This window comes from Mixophyes fleayi, chromosome 4, assembly GCF_038048845.1.
Source record: "Mixophyes fleayi isolate aMixFle1 chromosome 4, aMixFle1.hap1, whole genome shotgun sequence".
Taxonomy (NCBI): domain Eukaryota; kingdom Metazoa; phylum Chordata; class Amphibia; order Anura; family Limnodynastidae; genus Mixophyes; species Mixophyes fleayi.
Window position 1 is genome coordinate 303,968,325 of NC_134405.1, and position 21,083 is coordinate 303,989,407.

General features: G+C 36.6%; 1 protein-coding gene across 15 annotated transcripts in view; it reads left to right on the plus strand.

The window, feature by feature from the left end:
* Positions 1-21,083, plus strand: part of LOC142152884 (protocadherin gamma-A4-like) — a 445,481-nt gene that overhangs the window by 234,787 nt on the left and 189,611 nt on the right. For 2 of the 15 annotated variants that reach the window (XM_075209985.1, XM_075209988.1), the window contains exon 1: positions 11,989-14,559. The exons of 12 other annotated variants lie outside the window; for them this stretch is intronic. In XM_075209985.1, coding sequence (XP_075066086.1) covers positions 12,124-14,559 — 2,436 coding nt within the window. In that variant the 5' untranslated portion in view covers positions 11,989-12,123. Of the gene's footprint in view, positions 1-6,270; positions 8,972-11,988; positions 14,560-21,083 lie in introns of those variants that run through there. One more of the 15 variants, XM_075209978.1, reaches the window with a different exon arrangement.

Consider the following 21,083-nt stretch of genomic DNA (forward strand, 5'->3'; position numbering starts at 1 on the left):
ATAAATTGGATGAGCCCTTTCTGAGAAAATAGTTTTTTCCACACACACACACACACACTAACACACGCCGCTAGGCTTTTACTTTTATATATTAGATAATGCTAAGAATTTAGTAGGTCAGTGTATAACTCCGCCCAGCAGGTGGCGCTGCAGCTTGTTTTTTTTTCCACGCACAGACTAACACACGCCACTAGGCTTTTATATTATATATATATATATATATATATATTTATATCTATACATATATATATGGATATATATATAATGTATATATGTACTCTTTATGGACAAAAGTATTCAGACGCTTGACCATTGCATCGACAGGGACTTTAATGACATTGTTTTCAAATACGTATACTTTAATGTGGAGTTGGTCCCCCACTTGCAGTGATAACAGCTTCCACTCTTCTTGGGAGGCTTTCCACAAGATGTTGGAGTGTTTCTGTGGGAATTTTTGCCCATTCATTCAGTAGAGCATTTATGAGGTCAGGCACTGATGTTAGACGAGAAGGTGTGGCTCGCAATCTCTGTTCCAGTTCATCCCAAAGGTGTTTGATGGGGTTGAGGTCAGGGCTCTGTGTGGGCCAATCAAGTTCTTCCACACTGAACTCATCAAACCATGTCTTTGTAGTTCTTGCTTTGTGAACTGGGGCACAGTCATGTTGGAAGAGAAAAGGGACTTCCCCAAACTGTTGCCAAGTTGGAAGCATAGTTTTGTTCAAAATCACTTGGTATGCTGAAGTATTAAGATTGCCCTTCACTGGAGATAAGGGGCCTAGCTCAAACCCTGAAAAACAACCCCATACCATTAACCCTCCTCCACTAAACTTCGCAGTTGACATAATGCAGTCAGGCAGGTAACGTTCTCTCAGCATCCGCCAAACCTAGACTCGCCCATCTGACTGCCAAACAGAGAAGTGTGATTCGTCACTCCACAGAACACATTCTAACTGCTCCACAGTCCAGTGTCAATGTTCTTTACGCCACTCCATCTGACGCTTGACATTGGTCTTGATGATGTGAGGCTTGCATGCAGCTGCTTTGCCATGGAAACCTGTTTAATTAAGGCGCACAGTTTTTGTGCGTACATTAATGCCAGTGGAAGTTTGAAACTCTTCAGCTATGGAAACAGCAGAGCGTTTGCAACTTTTACCCACCATGGGCCTCAGTGATTAAGGAAAGTAAGGCAAAACAAGGAGTAAATGTTCTCTGGGACAAACCATGTTACAATGCAAGGGATGCAAATTAGTTTATTATTTTGCACGTAAGTTAAATACTGGCTGTTTTTTCATCTAGCACACAAATACTTGATAGCTTTAGTTTTACACTGAAATTTAAAGATGATTTAGCACATGACTTACCCCAACTATAAATCTGTCCCATTTTAAATTTACCTCCCCCCTCCAATGCAACATGGTTTTGCCCAGGTGAACAGATATCCTTTTTTATGCTTTGCTCTCCTTAATGACTCACGCCCCATGTGCTTTAGCAGTCGTTGACCCCGCTCTGTGATTTGACGTGGTCTTCCACTTCGTGGCTGTGTTGCTGTTGTTCCTAAACGTTTCCACTTTCTAACTATATCAATTACAGTTGACTGTGCAATATCCAGCAGGGATGAAATTTCTCGAACCGTCTGATTGCAAAGGCGGCATCCTATCAGAGTACCACGCTTGAAGTCACTGAGCTTGAAGTCAGAGCGACCCATTTTGTATTATAAATGTTGCAAATGGAGACTGCATGGCTAGGTGCTTGATTTTATACACCTCTGGTAACGGGTCTTAAGGAAACACCTCAATTCAATAATTAACAGTTGTGGTCAAATACTTTTGTCCATATAGTGTATATACCATGTATAATTTTATGTTGTAGCAAGATATTTAATATATTGCTGATTTATGTTTTATGATATACTATTCTCCTACTGAAGTATGTGATTACATTTCATGATATTAGAAACCCATTATAGCTAAAGGTATTTGAGTAGTACTTTGTCAATAAATAGTTTATTAGTTAATTAGGCCAATTTTTGGAGGGCAAAGAATAAGGTAAAACTATCATTCTGTGTGCTCAAGAGGAAGCAGCATCTGGCATCCTTTGCATCTTTAAACATGTGCACTTTCAATATGTTTAAAGTCATATGTATGTACCTACAGTGACCTAGCTATAGGAGTAACATTGATAGCTACTGTAGCGGGGCTCATAGGCAATAGGGACCTCTGCCGGAACTTTGGTGTGTTATGCAGGCTCAGGGCTACATCATTTTTTGTACCCTCTTTGCAACCGCAGGAGCACTGATGCGGCCTATTTAGCGGTGATTGGAGTCTTCCATTATCTGAAGCAGTTTGCAGTGACATTACTACACAGCACTCCCACAAGAACTCACAGCTAGAAAGTCTCCAATGTCTATCACACAGCCCACATTGGTGTTGACTACTCACTAGGAATGTCTGAGAGGCTTTTGAATTTTGGGGAGTCTTCCTGGACTCTCGGAAGAACAGGCAACCTCCCAGGTCAGAGACGAGACTTAATGACGCAGTTTGTGTTGCCATGGTGAATAACGACATTGCACAGCATTGTGTGGGGCTACAATGACACAATTATGTCCCACTTGCCACCTGACTAAAATTTACTAAAACATGGCAAGTATGGTCATGCCGAATGTCCAGGAGCCCAAGTTTAATTTTTTATTTAAGTTCATGGACCTTTAGTTACGTCACTGACTACATACATGACTATTTCAATTTTATTCCATTCATTATGCAACATACTGTTGTTTGAAATAAAAATTTAAATGCTTGAGTGTGATTATTTGTGTATTTAACCGACTGGCTCATATAGCATACTAATCACTTTTTACCTTTGCAATCTGGCTGGACCAAAATGCAATATGTAGATTTAACCTCATATATCTGACCCCTTGACCCATAGATTGTAAGCTTGCGACCAGGGCCTTCTTACATCTTTGTCTGTGTTACCCAGTATTGTTTATTACTGTATTTGTCCCCAATTGTAAAGTGCTACAGAATTTGCTGGCGCCATATAAATAAAGTTGATGATGATGAATATCTATCTGTACATATGATGGAATATCCTGGAATTCTTATCTGGGGTATGTTCATTTTTAAGAAGGAAATAACATTGCAGCTGTGGTGTTATGCAGGACTTTACTGAATGATTCACATTATAATCTCTTTCTCTTTAACCTGGAAAAAAAACTTGGGAATATGGTGTGAAGACCCGGGGAGTTAGAGCCAAAACTCGTAGGATGTACCCCAGGGCTTCTGGGTCTAGTCTCGCAGACAGGGGACAGAGAAAGATACACCAATATATTTATTAGTTCTCTAAATCAGCAAAAGTATAAAAAACATTTGAATATAATCCAGACCAATAGGTCCCAATAGACACCAGTTTACCACTAGATTCCCCATACTTTTCCAAACAAGTCTGCAAACCCAAGAAAAGCTTGTCATACAGTAGCCACGATACTCCCAGGCACAAGCCTCAGTCAGCACACTGCCAGAATCTGAGACTTCAATGCTAGTAGTGTCAGAAGCAATGACACCACCCGTAGCTCCCTTGCATCCTCTTTGTAAAGGGGTGCCAATTCCTATGACCAAAGAACATTCTGCAAAGGGTAGTCTTAGGAAAAGGTGTCCGCTGATTGGTAGAGTTCAATGAGGCACTGTACAAGAAAGTAGTCATGTCTTATGGCCAAGATGAGTCCCCCCTGCTGTTTTCATTCCACAATGTCTAAGTCCTAGGGGAGAACAATGGGATCTTGACATAATTAATCCCTTGGTGAAGGTGGGTGATAACCAGTCACTCCCTGTTTTAACACCTTTTAGTCATTTGTGATGTCAGAGGGGCTCCAACTGCTACCAGTTCCCTGTACTTTGTGTCTTTACAGGACGTGACTGGCCCAGAATACAACATCACACGTGGCCCTGTTTAAGAACAATAGCTGATTCATCTTAAAACATTGGCAGAACGAGCCTGGGACAAACCATTCTGCCACAAATTGGGGCATATTCAATTATGTCCGGCGCTGGCGAATACACGCAGCTCTGCATGTAAAGTGACAATACGGTACCGCGACATTGCGGATTTCCGTGCGTAAATCTTCGGTGTTGCGGTAACAGGACTTGTGCAGCCATGCGTAATTGCGAGTGCCAGACCTAATTGAATAGGCTCCATTGTATCACATATCTATATTTATTATTTACAGTTGAAAAACCTGCATGTTGTGGAAATGGTCTTTCAATGATTTGTGCACTATACACTTATGTCACTACTATGCAGCACGGTGGATAAGTGGTTAGCACTTCTGCCTCACAGCGCTGGGGTCATGAGTTCAATTCCTGACCACGGCCTTATCTGTGTGGAGTTTGTATGTTCTCCCTGTGTTTGCATGGGTTTCCTCCGGGTGCTCCGGTTCCCTCCCACACTCCAAAAAACATACTGGTAGGTTAATTGGCTGCTATCAAAAATTGACCCTAGTCTATCTCTCTCTGTGTGTATGTGTGTGTGTATGTTAGGGAATGTAGACTGTAAGCTCCAATGGGGTAGGGATTGATGTGAATGAGTTCTCTGTACAGCACTGCGGAATCAGTGGTGCTATATAAATAAATGGTGATGATGATGATGGTGGTGAAAACATCTCTAAACAATCGTATTCAGATTCAGCAATGTATAATGCTAAAAAAGATATGTTATATTAAGTATTAAACAATAAGAATAGAATAGTGTACACATTGGCACACACATATACAAACAAATACATACCCAAACAGATTCAGATGATGTCCCAGACAACATTAATATTGTGTGTATACTTTTTATATTTCTTTACACATTTTATGGCATTCAACTATTTAGTTATACAATTTCTACCCACACTACCATTTGCGCTTTTGAACGTTTGCCACTCCTATATCTATTTAAATTGTATTACACTGTTTACATAATACTTCGGAGCAGTATTGTAATACATTGAGCCTGTGTTAACTTTACAGTGTATTTGTATGTACTGTACATGTGTACATGTGTGGCAGAATATACTAAAGCAAGGGGTACTGACTGTGTGAATCTATTACAAAATCACTAAACATTTTGTGAATTAAAATGCACAACATAAATGTATTCACATGTTTAACATAAATATATATAAAAAATCATAATACAATAAGATATGCTGACCTTTTTAATATCTATATCTGTATATCTCTATATATATGGGTGAATATATTTGTCTAAGATCATATGCAAAACATTATTTCCTTAAAATAAAATAAAAATATTGTATCCAATGAGGAACAGCAGCTACCTATAGATGATCTATAGCTCTATGCGGTGGTTTTCATCTTTGTAATCTGGAAATGTTTGGGAATATACTACCAGTCCAAGTTATATTTCAAAGTTGTACATATAGAACCTATGTAGAAATTGGCCATGTATGTCTATATTAATACAATAAAATAATTTATGAACCGCAATATGAAAACCTGGAATGCCAGTGTGGCTGCTTTTTTCCACCAAGAGCATTTCAAGGTGCCCAAATTAAGGTCTTTGCATACACTCCTGTATAAAGGATCTGTGCCTTGTTGTGCAGGTTGGCAGGAGCTCCAGAAAATGAGCAAGGTGGAAATAGTAAAAATGCCACAAAGTCCAACCTACTACCACTCCAGGTCATAGCCTTCCATTTACTCTCTTCAATTCTTTCCCTAAAGTCCTGCTCAGTTCACCCTCATTTATGTCTTAGGTTAATCACGATGGTGAGGACATTTCGGGACTGTCTTTATTACGTCTGTCACATGTTGATGTTTGAAGTACATTTGGTTGATATGCACCTGCCTTCCCAAAGACGTACAACCGGAGAGTGGAAAAGGCATCCCATTATAAATAAGGTCTGCTATCACTCTACGCAGCTCCTTCTTACAGCCATGGCAAACTATTGCACCACCATCATGGCTCACAAAACCTTTCACTTTCATAAAACTGGGTATAATCGCACAAAAGAACATTTATGCTGCATTTTCTTGCAGTTTTTTAATGACCCTTAATAAATAGTTTTGAATGTACTTAAAACAACCTTGTAAATTTTAGCACAAAGCGAAAGCATGAAAAAAGGTGCATACGTACTGTATACAAACACACTTGCATATATTCATGTGTAAATAACATATTTATATGGCTGCTGAATAAAATTTCTATATTTTTCACTTACTGGATCTGAAGTAACTGCTATAGACCAGAGGAGGGCAGCATTGCCATCCAATCTTTGCATTTAACTATACTAGTGGATGTGTTTCTGTTAGCTCTGCACTCTCCTCCCCCTGGCTCAGTGAATCACCCTCCCATATTCCTCCCATCTTTCCTCTCACACACAAAGAAGAGCTGCTGCTCCGATAAGAATGCTGTGGATGTTTATTTCATATGGATGGGTGGAAGTGGAGAATATGAATTTATAAACTATACACTGTTGGGATTATACAGGATTTATGTGCCATCAAATATCAAGAAAATACTTTAAGATATGGACATCAGGATCTATTCTCTGTGTTGGAAATGGCAAGTAGTGATTTCCTTTCTCCTTTGTAGCTGGGGCTGGGTCTCTGGGCAGCTTCGTTATTCTATTGTGGAGGAGACTGAACCAGGGACATTGGTAGGAAATGTAGCTCAGGATATGGGACTAAAACGTGCAGAGCTCTCTGAGCGCAGGTTACATTTAAAATCTGAAAAAGACCAAAAATATTTTGCTGTAAATACGGCAAATGGAGGTTTAACTGTGAATAACAGAATTGATAGAGAGACCCTGTGTGGATCTAGGCTGAGCTGTTTGCTACATTTGGAGGCAGTTGCTGAAAATCCTTTGCAGATTATTAGTCTAGAAATAGAGATTCTGGATATAAATGATAACTCCCCTACTTTCTTATCTAATAATCGCACTATTGAGATTACAGAAGTATTTACAAATCCTGGTGCTCGATTTGCCTTAGAGATTGCAAAGGATTTAGATGTTGGTGTAAATGGTGTTAGTCAGTATACAATAAATACAAATCCTTATTTTTCATTGTCTGTAAAGACTCATAAGGATGGAACTCTCATTCCTCAGCTGATATTAGAAAAGGTTTTAGATAGAGAAGAAAAACGAGAACACAATCTTGTTCTCACAGCTACTGATGGAGGAGAACCAGCCAGATCAGGGTCCTGCAAAATAACAATAAATGTATTAGATATTAATGATAATCCACCAGTTTTTGATCAGTCAGTTTATAAAATCAGTCTTAAGGAAAATCTCCCTTTCAAAACAGTTATATTAACATTAAATGCGACAGATCTGGATGATGGTGCAAATGGGGAAATTCAGTTTTCTTTTGATGATCATACGTTTGAATCGGCAAGAGAGTTATTTGCTTTAAATGAAGACAGTGGAGAGATTTATGTTAATGGATTTCTGGATTTTGAAAAATTTAATTTTTATGAATTATCTATTAAGGCAGTAGACAAAGGAATTCCAAAACTGGAAGGGAACTGCTTAGTTCACGTAGAAGTAGAAGATGTAAATGACAATTCCCCAGAAATATCATTTAATACAGTGCTAAATGACATTCCAGAAAATGCACCACTAGGAACTGTTGTTGGATTTATAAATGTGAGAGACAAAGATTCTGGAAAAAATGGAGAAATACAACTGGATATGTCACCTAATCTGCCTTTTAAAATCAGACCTATGAAAAATCGTTACTCATTGGTTACAGATGGGAATCTGGATAGAGAGAAAATATCCCAATACACTATTGAGCTGACTGCTTCTGATTTAGGGTCTCCTCCTCTGTACAGTAAGACAGCTGTTATTCTCAGTGTGTCAGATATTAATGATAATGCACCGACATTTACACAGTCTACTTATACTGCTTTCATTAAGGAAAACAGTGACCCAGGTACTTTTCTATGTACAGTATCTGCTATTGATCTAGATGAGGGTGTTAACGCTGATCTGGTTTACTCTATACTTGAGAATGATATAGATGATTCCTCTGTATCTTCTTTTGTTTACATTAATTCTAATAATGGTAATATATATGCTCAGCGCTCCTTTGACTATGAGCACATCCAGGTTTTACAAATCACCATAAAAGTAGAGGATTCTGGATCTCCAAAACTATTTTCCACTGTTCCAATATTTATATTCATTCTGGATACAAATGACAACTCCCCCATCTTGCTGTATCCAGAACACTCTGAAGATCTCATTGTTCAAGAGAGGATTCCAAAATCTACAACTTCTGGTTATTTGGTGACAAAACTCTCTGCAGTGGATCTGGACTCTGGTCACAATGCCTGGTTAGTCTTTAATCTCATTGAACCAGCCAATTCCTTATTGTTTCAGGTGTCTAAACATACAGGAGAGCTTAGAACTGTGAGAGGTTTTCAGGAAACAGAAAATACAGAGCAACAACTTCTCATTTCTATCAGTGACCATGGGGATCCTCCTTTATCATCTACAGTCACTGTACTTATTAATGTAGCAGATGAGGTCGTAGTAGAAATACCCAAATCTGGTCATTTTATCACAAATTCCAAACCACCATCAGATATGACTTTGTATCTAATTATTTCCCTAGTGGCCATCAGCTTAGTTTCACTTGTTACGTTCATTATATTATTGGTGAAATGCCTGAGGAAAGAAAGTTATGATTCCAGCAGTAGTTGCTGTTTTCTTACTGGATCCCAATCCAAACCCTACACAGATCAGTATCAGCCAGCTCTTTACTTGAACACAGATGGAACCTTAAAATACATGGAGGTCAGGATGGTTCCTCCAGGAACCCAAGGACAATATTACCAACCTACTTTTCCCCCAGCCCCCGAAGAACAAAATTTCAATTGTTTGAAGCCTCTGGATTTTCCACCGTTAAATGATATGGCTAAAGACACCAATACTTCCAATTGCTTGAATGATCCAGGCAAGGTAAATAATTACTTTTCACATTCATTCCTATGCAAATTAATAAATGGTATGTTGGGAATTTGAAAGTTAATAAAATGTTAGGAAATATTTGACTAAATATTTTCTAAAAATGGTGCCATGTTACATAATTTCAGACAGTGTATTTTAAATGCTATTATTGGTTATTGATTGTTGTCTATTTTACTGTGTATGGTTAGAGAGCACACAGGGATGATTTAGCTTGTTAGCCTTTATAAATGGGAAAACATGCTAGACCAACATATTGTAAAGACATACAACAGTTGAAACAACATACGTGGCTAGCGGCTGTGGAGTCTTCTTATTCTTCATTTGTCAATTTAATGGCCACTGTGGTCATTTACAACCAAAAAAAAAATATTTCCCAGTCTGTTTTATTTTGTGTTCCTATATTACCATGATGACAACCCTCCTAATAAAATTGTAAGTTTCCAACTTTTACACCTAAAACTCTCCTTTTGTGACCAGCATTTATGTATTATATGATATTATATAAATCATGACAGGCTGGAGTCACTGGGGTGCCTTTAATATAAATATCATCATTTTACGTTTTGGTTTCTTTTTATATACAATAGCTCTTCTGTTATGAAATGAGTATAAATGACACAAGAGGTATACCACAGAAAGTAATGGGAGAGGTCTGATTACTGCAGTTTCTCAGTTGGTGTAAAGAAGGTAAAGTTTGTGTAGTTAAAAAATTGATGAGCTCTAAATCTGGAAGCCTCCAAATATTTATCAACCCCATAGATTTACATTTTAGACACAGCTCAAACACAAATCCATGCTCTAATCAATCTTACTGTGAAATAATAAGTATTAGGGTATTTTATTCTGTTTGCATATATATGCCATGTGTAATTTTATGTTGTAACAAGACATTTAATAGATAACATAATTATATTTCATGATATACTATTCTACTGACGTATGTGATTGTATTTCATGGTATTAGAAATCCATTATAGCTAAAGGTATTTGAGTAGTACTTTGTCAATAAATAGCATAGTAGTTAATTAGGGCAATTTTTTAATGGCAAATAATAAGGTAAAACTATCATTCTGTGTGCACAAGAGGAAGCAGCATCTGGCATCCTTTGCATCTTTAAACATGTGTACTTTCAATATGTTTAAAGTCACGTCTAAGTACCTACAATATGGGTAGCATCGATAACTACTGCAACAGGGCTCTTAGGCAATAGGAACCTTTACCGGAACCCTGGTATGTTATGCAGGCTCAGGGCTACATCATTTATTTGTACTCTCTTTACAATCGTAGGAGCACTGGCGCAGTCTATTTAGCAGTGATTGGAGACTTTCTTAGTCTGGAGCAGTTTGCAATGACATTACTACAAATAACTCCGACAAGGATTCAGAACTAGAAAGTCTCCAGTGTCTATTAAACAGCCCGCATTGGTGTTGACTACTCTCCATGGATGTCTGGGAGACTCCGATAACTCCTGTTACCTTCCCAGATTCTGGGCTGAGGCAAGACCTAATGGTGCGATTCATGTTACCATGCATGACATGGTGTTGGGCTACAATGACACAATCATGTCACCATGTCCCCTCCCCATTTACCACCTAACTAAAAGTGACTAAAAGATGGCAAGTACAGTGCTGTCACATATAGAGGAGCCTCAGTTTAAACTTTTAAGTTTATTTAAGTCCTTTAGTTACTCTAAACGTCTGAAAAATATATGTAGTATTAATTATTAAATATTACATTTTAAAATAATGTATACACATTGGCACACACATAGACAAACAAATACACACCCAAACATATCTAGATGAGGTGCCAGACAAGATTAATATAGTGTGTATGCTTTTTATATTTCTTTATATATTTTTATATTTTATGCCATTCAACTATTTAGCTATACAATTTCTACCCACACTGCCCTTTGTGCTTTGAACGTTTGCCACTCCTATGCATTTGAGCAAGGTCATACCTAAGTTCTAAATACATATTTACTTAAATTATATTACACTACTTACACAATACTTTGGAGCAGTATTGTAATACATTGACCCTGTGTTAATATCATAGGGCCTGATTCATTAAGGATCTTAATTTAAGAAACTTCTTATTTAAGTCTCCTGGACAAATCCATGTTACAATGCAAGGGGTGCAAATTAGTATTCTGTTTTGCACATAAGTTAAATACTGACTGTTTTTTCATGTAGCATTGTAACATGGTTTTGTCCAGGAGACTTAAATAAGAAGTTTCTTAAATTAAGATCCTTAATGAATCAGGCCCATAGTGTATTTGTCTGTACTGTACATTTTGCAGAATATACTAAAGCAAGGAGCACTGACTGTGTGAAATCTATTAATTTTCGTTTAACATTTTGTGAATTAAACTACACAAATAAATGTATTCACATATTTAACATAAATGTTTTTTAAAAACAAACAATACAATAAGATATGCTATTTTATATATCTATATCTGTATATATCTATATATCTGAACGAATATATTTGTCTAAGATCATATATAAAACCTTATTTATTTAAAATAAAATAAAATATTGTACCCAATGAGGAACAGCAGCTACTTACACAATGATTTTTGCTGTAGTTTGTATCTTTGTAATCTGAAAAGGTTTGGGAATATACTACCAGTACGATTTATATTTTACAGTGGCGGAACCTTTGTAGAAATGTCCATGTATGTCTATATTAATATAGACATATATTCTAGAATAAATAAAAAAAGGTGAATATGTACTGTATTCAAAAACACTTACACATACACATGTGTAGATAATGTATTTGTATGGCTATCTGCTAATTAGCAATTCTATTTTTTTCACTTACTGGATTTGAAGTAACTGCTATAGACCAGAGGAGGGCAGCATTGTCATCCAATCTTTGCATTTAACTATACTAGAGGATGTGTTTTTTGTTAGCTTCGCACTCTCCTCCCCCTGGCTCAGTGAATCACCCTCCCATATTCCTCCCATCTTTCCTCTCACACACAAAGAAGAGCTGCTGCTGCAATAAGAATCCTGTGGATGTTTGTTTCATATGGATGGATGGAAGTGGAGTAATGAATTTATTAACTATACAATTGTTGGATTAACAGGATTTATGTGACATCAAATATCAAGAAAATACTTTAAGATATGGACATCAGGATCTGTTTTCTGTGTTGGAAATGGCAAGTAGTGATTTCCTTTCTCCTTTGTAGCTGGGGCTGGGTCTCTGGGCAGATTCGTTATTCTATTGTGGAGGAGTCTGAACCAGGGACATTGGTAGGAAATGTAGCTCAGGATCTGGGACTAAAACGTGCTGAGCTCTCTGAGCGCAAGTTACATTTAAAATCTGAAAAATACCAAAAATATTTTGCTGTAAATAAGGCAAATGGAGGTTTAACTGTGAATAACAGGATTGATAGAGAGACCCTGTGTGGATCTAGGCTGAGCTGTTTGCTGCATTTGGAGGCTGTTGCTGAAAATCCTTTGCAGATTATCAGTCTAGAAATAGAGATTCTGGATATAAATGATAACTCCCCTACTTTCTTATCTAATAATCGCACTATTGCTATTACAGAATTATTAGCAAGTCCTGGTGCTCAATTTTCTTTAGAAATTGCAAAGGATTTGGATGTTGGTGTTAATGGTGTTAGTCAGTATACATTAAATGCAAATCCTTATTTTTCGTTATCTGTAAAGAATCGCAAGGATGGAACTCTCATTCCTCAACTGATATTAGAAAAGGTTTTAGATAGAGAAGAAAAACGAGAACACAATCTTGTTCTCACAGCTACTGATGGTGGAGAACCAGCCAGATCAGGATCCTGCAATATAACAATAAATGTATTAGATATTAATGATAATCCACCAGTTTTTAATCAATCAGTTTATAAGGTCAGCCTCAAAGAAAATCTCCCTTTAAAAACGGTTTTATTAACATTAAATGCAACAGATCTGGATGATGGTGCAAATGGGGAAATTCAGTTTTATTTTGATGATCATACTTCTGAATCTGCCAGAGAATTATTTGCTTTCAATGAAGACAGTGGTGAGATTTATATTAATGGAATGGTGGATTTTGAACAACTGAATTTTTATGAATTATCTATAAAGGCAAAAGACAAAGGGTTTCCCGAACTGGAAGGGAACTGCTTAATTCAGGTGGAAGTAGAAGATGTAAATGACAATTCCCCAGAAATTACTTTTAATACAGTGGTAAATGACATTCCTGAAAATGCACCACTAGGAACTGTTGTTGGATTTATTAATGTTATAGACAAAGATTCTGGAAAAAATGGAGAAATACAACTGGATATGTCACCTAATCTGCCTTTTAAAATCAGACCTATGAAAAATCGTTACTCATTGGTTACAGATGGGAATCTGGATAGAGAGAAAATATCTCAATACACTATTGAGCTGACTGCTGCTGATTTAGGGTCTCCTCCTCTGTACAGTAAGGCAACTGTTATTCTCAGTGTGTCAGATATTAATGATAATGCACCGACATTTACCCAGTCTACTTATACTGCTTTCATTAAGGAAAACAGTGACCCAGGTACTTTTCTATGTACAGTATCTGCTATTGATCTAGATGAGGGTGTTAACGCTGATCTGGTTTACTCTATACTTGAGAATGATATAGATGATTCCTCTGTATCTTCTTTTGTTTACATTAATTCTAATAATGGTAATATATATGCTCAGCGCTCCTTTGACTATGAGCACATCCAGGTTTTACAAATCACCATAAAAGTAGAAGATTCTGGATCTCCAAAGTTATTTTCCACTATTCCTGTCTTTATATTCATTTTGGATACAAATGACAACTCCCCCACCTTGCTGTATCCAGAACACTCTGAAGATCTCATTGTTCAAGAGAGGATTCCAAAATCTACAACTGCTGGTTATTTGGTGACAAAACTCTCTGCAGTGGATCTGGACTCTGGTCACAATGCCTGGTTAGTATTTAATCTCATTGACCCCATAGATTCTTCTTTGTTTCAAGTGTCTAAACATACAGGAGAGCTCAGAACTGTGAGAGGATTTCAGGAAACAGAAAATACAGAGCAACAACTTCTCATTTCTATCAGTGACCATGGGGATCCTCCTTTATCATCTACAGTCACTGTACTTATTAATGTAGCAGATGAGCTTGTGGTAGAAATACCCAAATCTGGTCATTTTATCACGAATTCCAAACCACCATCAGATATGACTTTGTATCTAATTATTTCCCTAGTGGCCATCAGCTTAGTTTCACTTGTTACCTTCATTATATTATTGGTGAAGTGTCTGAAGAAAGAAAGTTATGATTCCAGCAGTAGCTGCTGTTTTCTTACTGGATCCCAATCCAAACCCTACACAGATCAGTATCAGCCAGCTCTTTACTTGAACACAGACGGAACCTTAAAATACATGGAGGTCAGGATGGTTCCTCCAGGAACCCAAGGACAATATTACCAAACTTACTTTCCCCCAGCCCCCGAACAGCAAGATTTCAGTTCTATGAAGTCTGTGGATTTTCCCCAATTTCAAGGCCCTGGTAATACCTCTGCTATGAGCTGCTTCAATGACCCAAACAATGTAAGTTATATGAACTTTTTCTTTTCTTTCCATATTCACTTCCATAGAAATTAAATATGGTGTGATTGGAATGTAAAGTTGAATGATATATAGCAAGATATCTTTATTCTATGTGTTCATTTAATCATTTATGAATGCTGCATATGCTACACAAAAATGAATTGATAAACATCCATACATTTTTATGTACAATATTTAAAATCAAATCAAAAGTATGTTTATTGTGTATCTTTACATAACAGTTCCATTTTCACTAAAACGATAAGAATACTATTTTTGCTGTAGTTATCTGTCATCAAAAAAAATATATTCAAATCCAATACACAGCATATATGTATACAAGTTAGTGCCTATATTTTCCATTCCTGTTCGGTCACTTAATGAACATTATCAGCAGCCTGTTGTTCAAGTTTATAAAAATACACCTACTTTTCTGATATTTTCACAGACCAAAGGTCTATCTCTGTGATAGCAATGCCCTCACCAAGTATTGCCTACTCTCATATTTGGATCACCAACTTAAAGGGTTTAATTAATTTGAACTAGCCAACATTTATGTATTATATAATTTAGAACACTTAGAGGATGTCAGAGCTGTCTTTATTTCAGTGCTATAATTCACATTTTACATTTTGAACTACAAATTTTTATGTGCAGCTACTACCGTTAAGGAGCCATTAAGCTATGTCCATTTGTATTAGCCAAAAAGCTGACTCCATGTCAATCACACAGGCTTTCAAAATGAACAGCTTCTAGTCCATGTTCTTTATGTTAGTACATTGAGCAGCAGTTCTCCGGTTTCGGCACTGAGATTCTCAGCTCCAAAATGAAGCACTGGAGCTCTATGTGCTAATATGAAAGATGTCGGTCCAGGTAAGACGAGAAGGGTCGTTGTAACAGGCCACATGGTAATGACTAAGGCCATTATCATGCATGTGCACCGTCGCTCTGAGCTGACTGCTCCTACAGCCAAGCACCCAAAGAGTGGCTACAGTATAACATGCAGTATTGCATGCCTAAAAAGTTTCATTTCATTCTTTGGTCTTCTTCTTATTGATTATTTTGTCACTGTACACAGACATTTATATAGGCTATGTATGAGGTTAGTCCATTGTGATGGGTTATCACTGGCTTGACTATCTGGCTATAGCTTATACCTTTGCTTGGCCTATTGGAATACATCATGCTGTCACTCTAATCGCATTATTATGACCTGATCCCTCTCTGAAAAGGAAATATGTAGCACTTTAGGGACAATAGTCATTTTTTTATGCCTTTGAATAGTATCATAATGGCCATGATTTGGCTTTATTTTTATATTTTAAAATATTTGTTGCTTTAATGTACAGATTTCTAAAATGTATTTGCATATTTGAGACAACTCAAATATTTACGTTGTAATATTTAATGGATTAAATCATTATGTTGTTTTTTTTGCAATAAAATTTTTATTGAATTTTTGTTTTTGTAAGGTGAGGACAGAAACAACAATCAAACAAGTGAACAGGAAAGGAGGGGGGAAAGACAACAGGGGGTGGTGACTCGCACGTTATTATATAAGTACATCAGAGAACACAAGTGAGATATGCATGGCTTATATAAGACGTCAATAATACAATCACAGAAAAGAGGAAGGTGGTGGGGCTAAGTGCTCAGTGTAATAAGTGCTCCAATTGAGCCATTTAATTAAGGGAGACTGAAGATGAGTATGGGAAACTTATGGTCTTCATGTCATAAATTTTTTGAACTTTGGTCGTAATCACCAAAATAGGCGGAGGAGATGGAGATTCCAGAATTTGGTAATTGTGGTTCTAGTAGCAAAAAAGATATGACTGACAACATAGCAGTTATGGTCCTGGAGCTGCAGGTGGGGGGAGGGGGCAATGATGTAAAAAGGTCAAAGTGACTTTTATGACCTGGTTTATTAAATCAAAGATTTTAAACCAAAAGGGTTTAAATCTTTGGGCAACTCCAAAAAGTTTGAAGCAAGGTCCGACCTCACTACAGTTCCTCCAACAAAATTTAGAAACATTAGGCATAAATTTATGAATCTTCTCAGGTGGTGTCAAATAAATAAGTTTGACTAGCATTTCGGAGTGGTTAATACATTTAGACATTTTAGAAATGTTTGGAAAATTATTCTCCCATTCTTACGCAGGACAATTGGAGAATGGGTTCCCACTGGAGGTGTATAGTCAGTTTTTCAACTTGTATAGAGGAAAGGAGGATTGTGTACCATGAGGACATGCAACCTGCACGTTTAAGTGGGGACAAATGTAGTCAAATAGAAGGAGGGGGCTTTCAGGGTGTGTAAGGAACACACTTGAGATTGGATCCAGTGTCGGATCTGTAAGTATTTGTAAATCGTGGGTTGAAACATTATATTATTTGTTTTAGATGGGAAAAAGAAAACAGTGTTTCACCATCAAAAAGGTGATCATCATCATCAACATTTATTTATGTAGCGCCAGCAGATTCCATAGCACTTTACAATTGGGAACAAACAGTAATCAAACAAGACTGGGTAATACATACATACAGAGAAGTAAGAGGACCCTGCTCGCTAGCTTACAATCCATAGGTGAAGAAGCTTAATGATTCCGTGTTCATGCCAATGTAAGTATGGGATCAAGTTAGATAAACCAATAATTGATATATTAGAAGACAGGAGAGTAAAGTCAGGGGTTAACGGAAGCATTTTGTCCCAAGCTGTAAGAGAGTCACATACAATTGTAAAGTAGGGGCTGCTACAGGTCTTGTTTCACATCGACCCCATGACAGAACTTCCAGAAAAGAGTGGGGAGAATGCTTCTTAATAGTAACCCATGGTTTAATCGGGTCAGGAGCAAGCCAGTCCCTAATCTCACCTAGCATACGGGCAAGCTGATAAAATTCAAGTTTAGGTGCAGCAAGTCCACCTTTCAGCTTAGATCTTGACATTTTTTCTTTCGTTAGTCTGGGGTGCTTGGCACTCCATAAGAAAGCCAGGGCTACACCATAAAGTGTATTAATGAAATGGTGTTGAACCAAGTAGGGAATGGGTCTAAAAGGGTTGAGTATTTTAGGGAGAAGCATCATTTTTACTGGCGCTATCCTGCCCAACCACGAGACCTCATAATTAGCCCACATTTTTGTCTGAGAAGTAAATTTGTTCAAAAGAGATGAATAGTCACAGATAATGGAATCTGATAGGTTCCCGCGTACGCAAATACCTAAATAGTTCAATAATTTTTTTAAGTGATAAGGTTTACACTATATTTAAAATACATTGTCGCATAATAAATTGTACATAAATATGTTATAGATAAATTTTCTGTAAACTGTACAATGTAAGGAAATAATATTTGCTTATATTTTTACAGCAGAATCTGTCACCTGCCCATGACCACATTTCTATGGTCATCAACTTGTTATATTTTGAATTTAGTTAAATTGTTAAGTATATTTTTCCACAACAAAAATGAATTAACCTCTATCACCCGTGCTTTGCCAATCAATTTTATTGTTATATAGTTCTATTGCTGTTTTTTATCTTATTATCTTGTCTGGTAGTAAGAGAGGGGGCTCTTTGAACATTAGCTTTAGGCCAATTTACAACTAAAACGAAATGTTTTAAAATTAAGCACTCAAATCCACTAAAGTTAGTTTAAAGAATTAAAACATAATTTATTTAACTACAGACCCATGAGACAGGCCGGACAAAATTATGTTAATTTTACATTAATGTGTTTAATTCATCAATTTATTTAAATCAAATATACTCTTTATGCTTCATATTTAGTGAATTCCTTTCATCTTTCAGCTCGTTGTAGTTTTTGTTGTTGTGCTACAACTACATAATCATATGTCTCATTCATCTATCTAATTGCCCTGCTTGTTGTGTGCCCGTCAATCCTATAGTTTATAAGTAGACACCAAATCAGAGAGCAGCATATAGGGATTGTAGTTTGCTTTGTATTACTGTTTAATCGCATCAATCCAAATTGTATTAAATGTAGAGCCGTAATTTAATAGATTTCTTGTGTAGATTTCCTAAGCTGATGCTGATATTTGCGTGATGAACAGGTAAATTATTTAAGTTATAATTTTTGTAAGACAAGACAGTGGCTTAGTGGTTAGCACTTCTGCCTCACAGCACTGGGGTCATGAGTTTGTTTCCGAACCATGGCCTTATCTGTGTGGAGTTTGTATGTTCTTACTGTATTTGTGTGGGTTTTCTCCGGGTGCTCCGGTTTCCTCCCACACTCCAAAAAAACCTCACATACTGGTAGGTTAATTGGCTGCTATTATATTGCCATTAGTCTCTCTCGGTCTGTGTGTGTGTGTGTGTGTGTGTGTGTGTGTGTGTGTATGTTAGGGGATTTGGATTGTAAGCTCCAATGGGGCAGGACTGATGTGAATGAGTTCTCTGTACAGCGCTGCGAAATTAGTGGCGCTATATAAATAAATAGATGATGATGATGCTGATGACAAGATGCTTGTCAGTATTTTACTCTACAAATCAGATACCAAAAAAGTGTTTCAGCATCTCATTAGTTGTTATGTCTAGCGGATCTATGCTGTAGCACTCTGTATCTACGATTTAAAGTATGATCATTACCTAATTGTGTTTGCTTGTGAGTGAACTATGGTAAGTATCTATATATTTATTTGTAGGTACTATAAAGCTCAAAGTTTAGCATTTATTATTTCTACGTCCAAGATCGTACCTGCTTTCCGAAATTAGATTTCAAATATCGTTAAATATTTGCATGCTGAAAGAGAACCGCTATTCTTCTACTAGGGATTAATCTTAATAAATTTCACATTAGATTTCACATTAAGTAGCACAAGGATCAATAGATATCAGGTCACTAGTTCTAGATAATACTTTTACAGTTGTCATAAAATGTTTGCAGATTGATAGTAAAGAATGCTAGGTTATGGTATTTAATTAGATGTTGTAATAAAATATCTGATTTTCCTAAACAATCAAAGCAGTATTTGTCTCAATACTTTATCAGTGTATTATAGTACTACACTGAGTTCACAGCATCGAGTAAGGCTAGGTACACACTACAGAAATGTTCTCTCGATGTGTGTTATGTATAACGATTTTACCAACGACTGAAAAGTCCCAATTAGCATGCCGATTCATGTGTACACACTATACATGTTTTACATGATTTACCGTCAGATCTGTACTCTTCATCTATCATAACCAGCAGATGAAGAGATCATGACTCTGTAAACTCTATGGAGATCCTGATTGTGAGTTCATACAGACTGCAGGATTGGAACAATGTCGTTCCTTCGATGAACGAGATTTTTAGTACACCTTACATATCAAATGAAACAATATTATGTGCTTTGGAACAATGCTCATTCATCGTTGGAGCGTACACACTAATGTGATAATGGGACGAACACTCGATTATCGGGTGATTGGCCCGATAATCAGCTGAAAACACTATAGCGTGTACACAGCCTAACGTATCTAGATGTCAGGTGTTTTTATACATACACGGGTATATTAAATCGCTATATGTTTATAATCACCTTAATTTATCAAACCATTATTGTGATGTTTTAGCCACTTAGTCCTACGTGTAACCAAATGCAGTATCTGACCATATAGGTTCATCGTGAATGGTTGTTCTATTATTGCAGATGATGTTCACCCAATCATTATTATTGTATATTGATTTATTTATATAAATTACATGCAGAATTCTGTTTTAATGTGTAGTGATGTCAGATTTGCGTCCTGATCCCAAAGTTCATTTTACCTAATGTGTATGTTCACGGGATGAACACAGCCCCAATACACATAGACTAGCATCATATTTAAGTACTGCATAGCTTTCAATTTAAATTATGTTATACTTACTAAGCAACATACTATGAAACAATACTTGAAATGCTTACATGTCTATTTCAATTTTTTTTTAGAACATATACATTTATACAGAACATGTCAGACTGCACTATTCCCTTTAAAGCGCTGAATGATATATGGCGTCTCTGACGTTATTCAGAAACAAAAACTACAGTAATTACAAAATGATTTTTCTTGAAATCTGTGTTTTTGTAATATAAAATCTGATATATGGGTACCTAGCATCTATAACTAAATTGTCCATTAAAGAGTTAAGCAAGCTTATGCTGATACAATTAGAGATGAATGAATCTTCCAAAATTAGTTTTTTCACAATTTGAAAGCAAAGTATACAAACTGTGATGAAATCTGCATATTTGTATTTCTAACGGCACTAATGGCAAGTACAGAAAAACATTGGGTATTTGCGTCAGTTATTGTGTGAAGGTAAAGGCAATTTATACAATGAAAAAAAAAACTACAAAATGATTATACTTTAATAGATAGGGACACTAATGCTAACTAGGTAGTATGTATGTTATATTTAAAAGAGTCAAATTATGCTGTTGTGCTATTGTGACAGCTATGTAGTAAATGCAGTGTGCACTCTATAGGCTGGACCACAACTCACAGGAGTCAATCAGGGCTTCCCTTAGAACAGTCCATG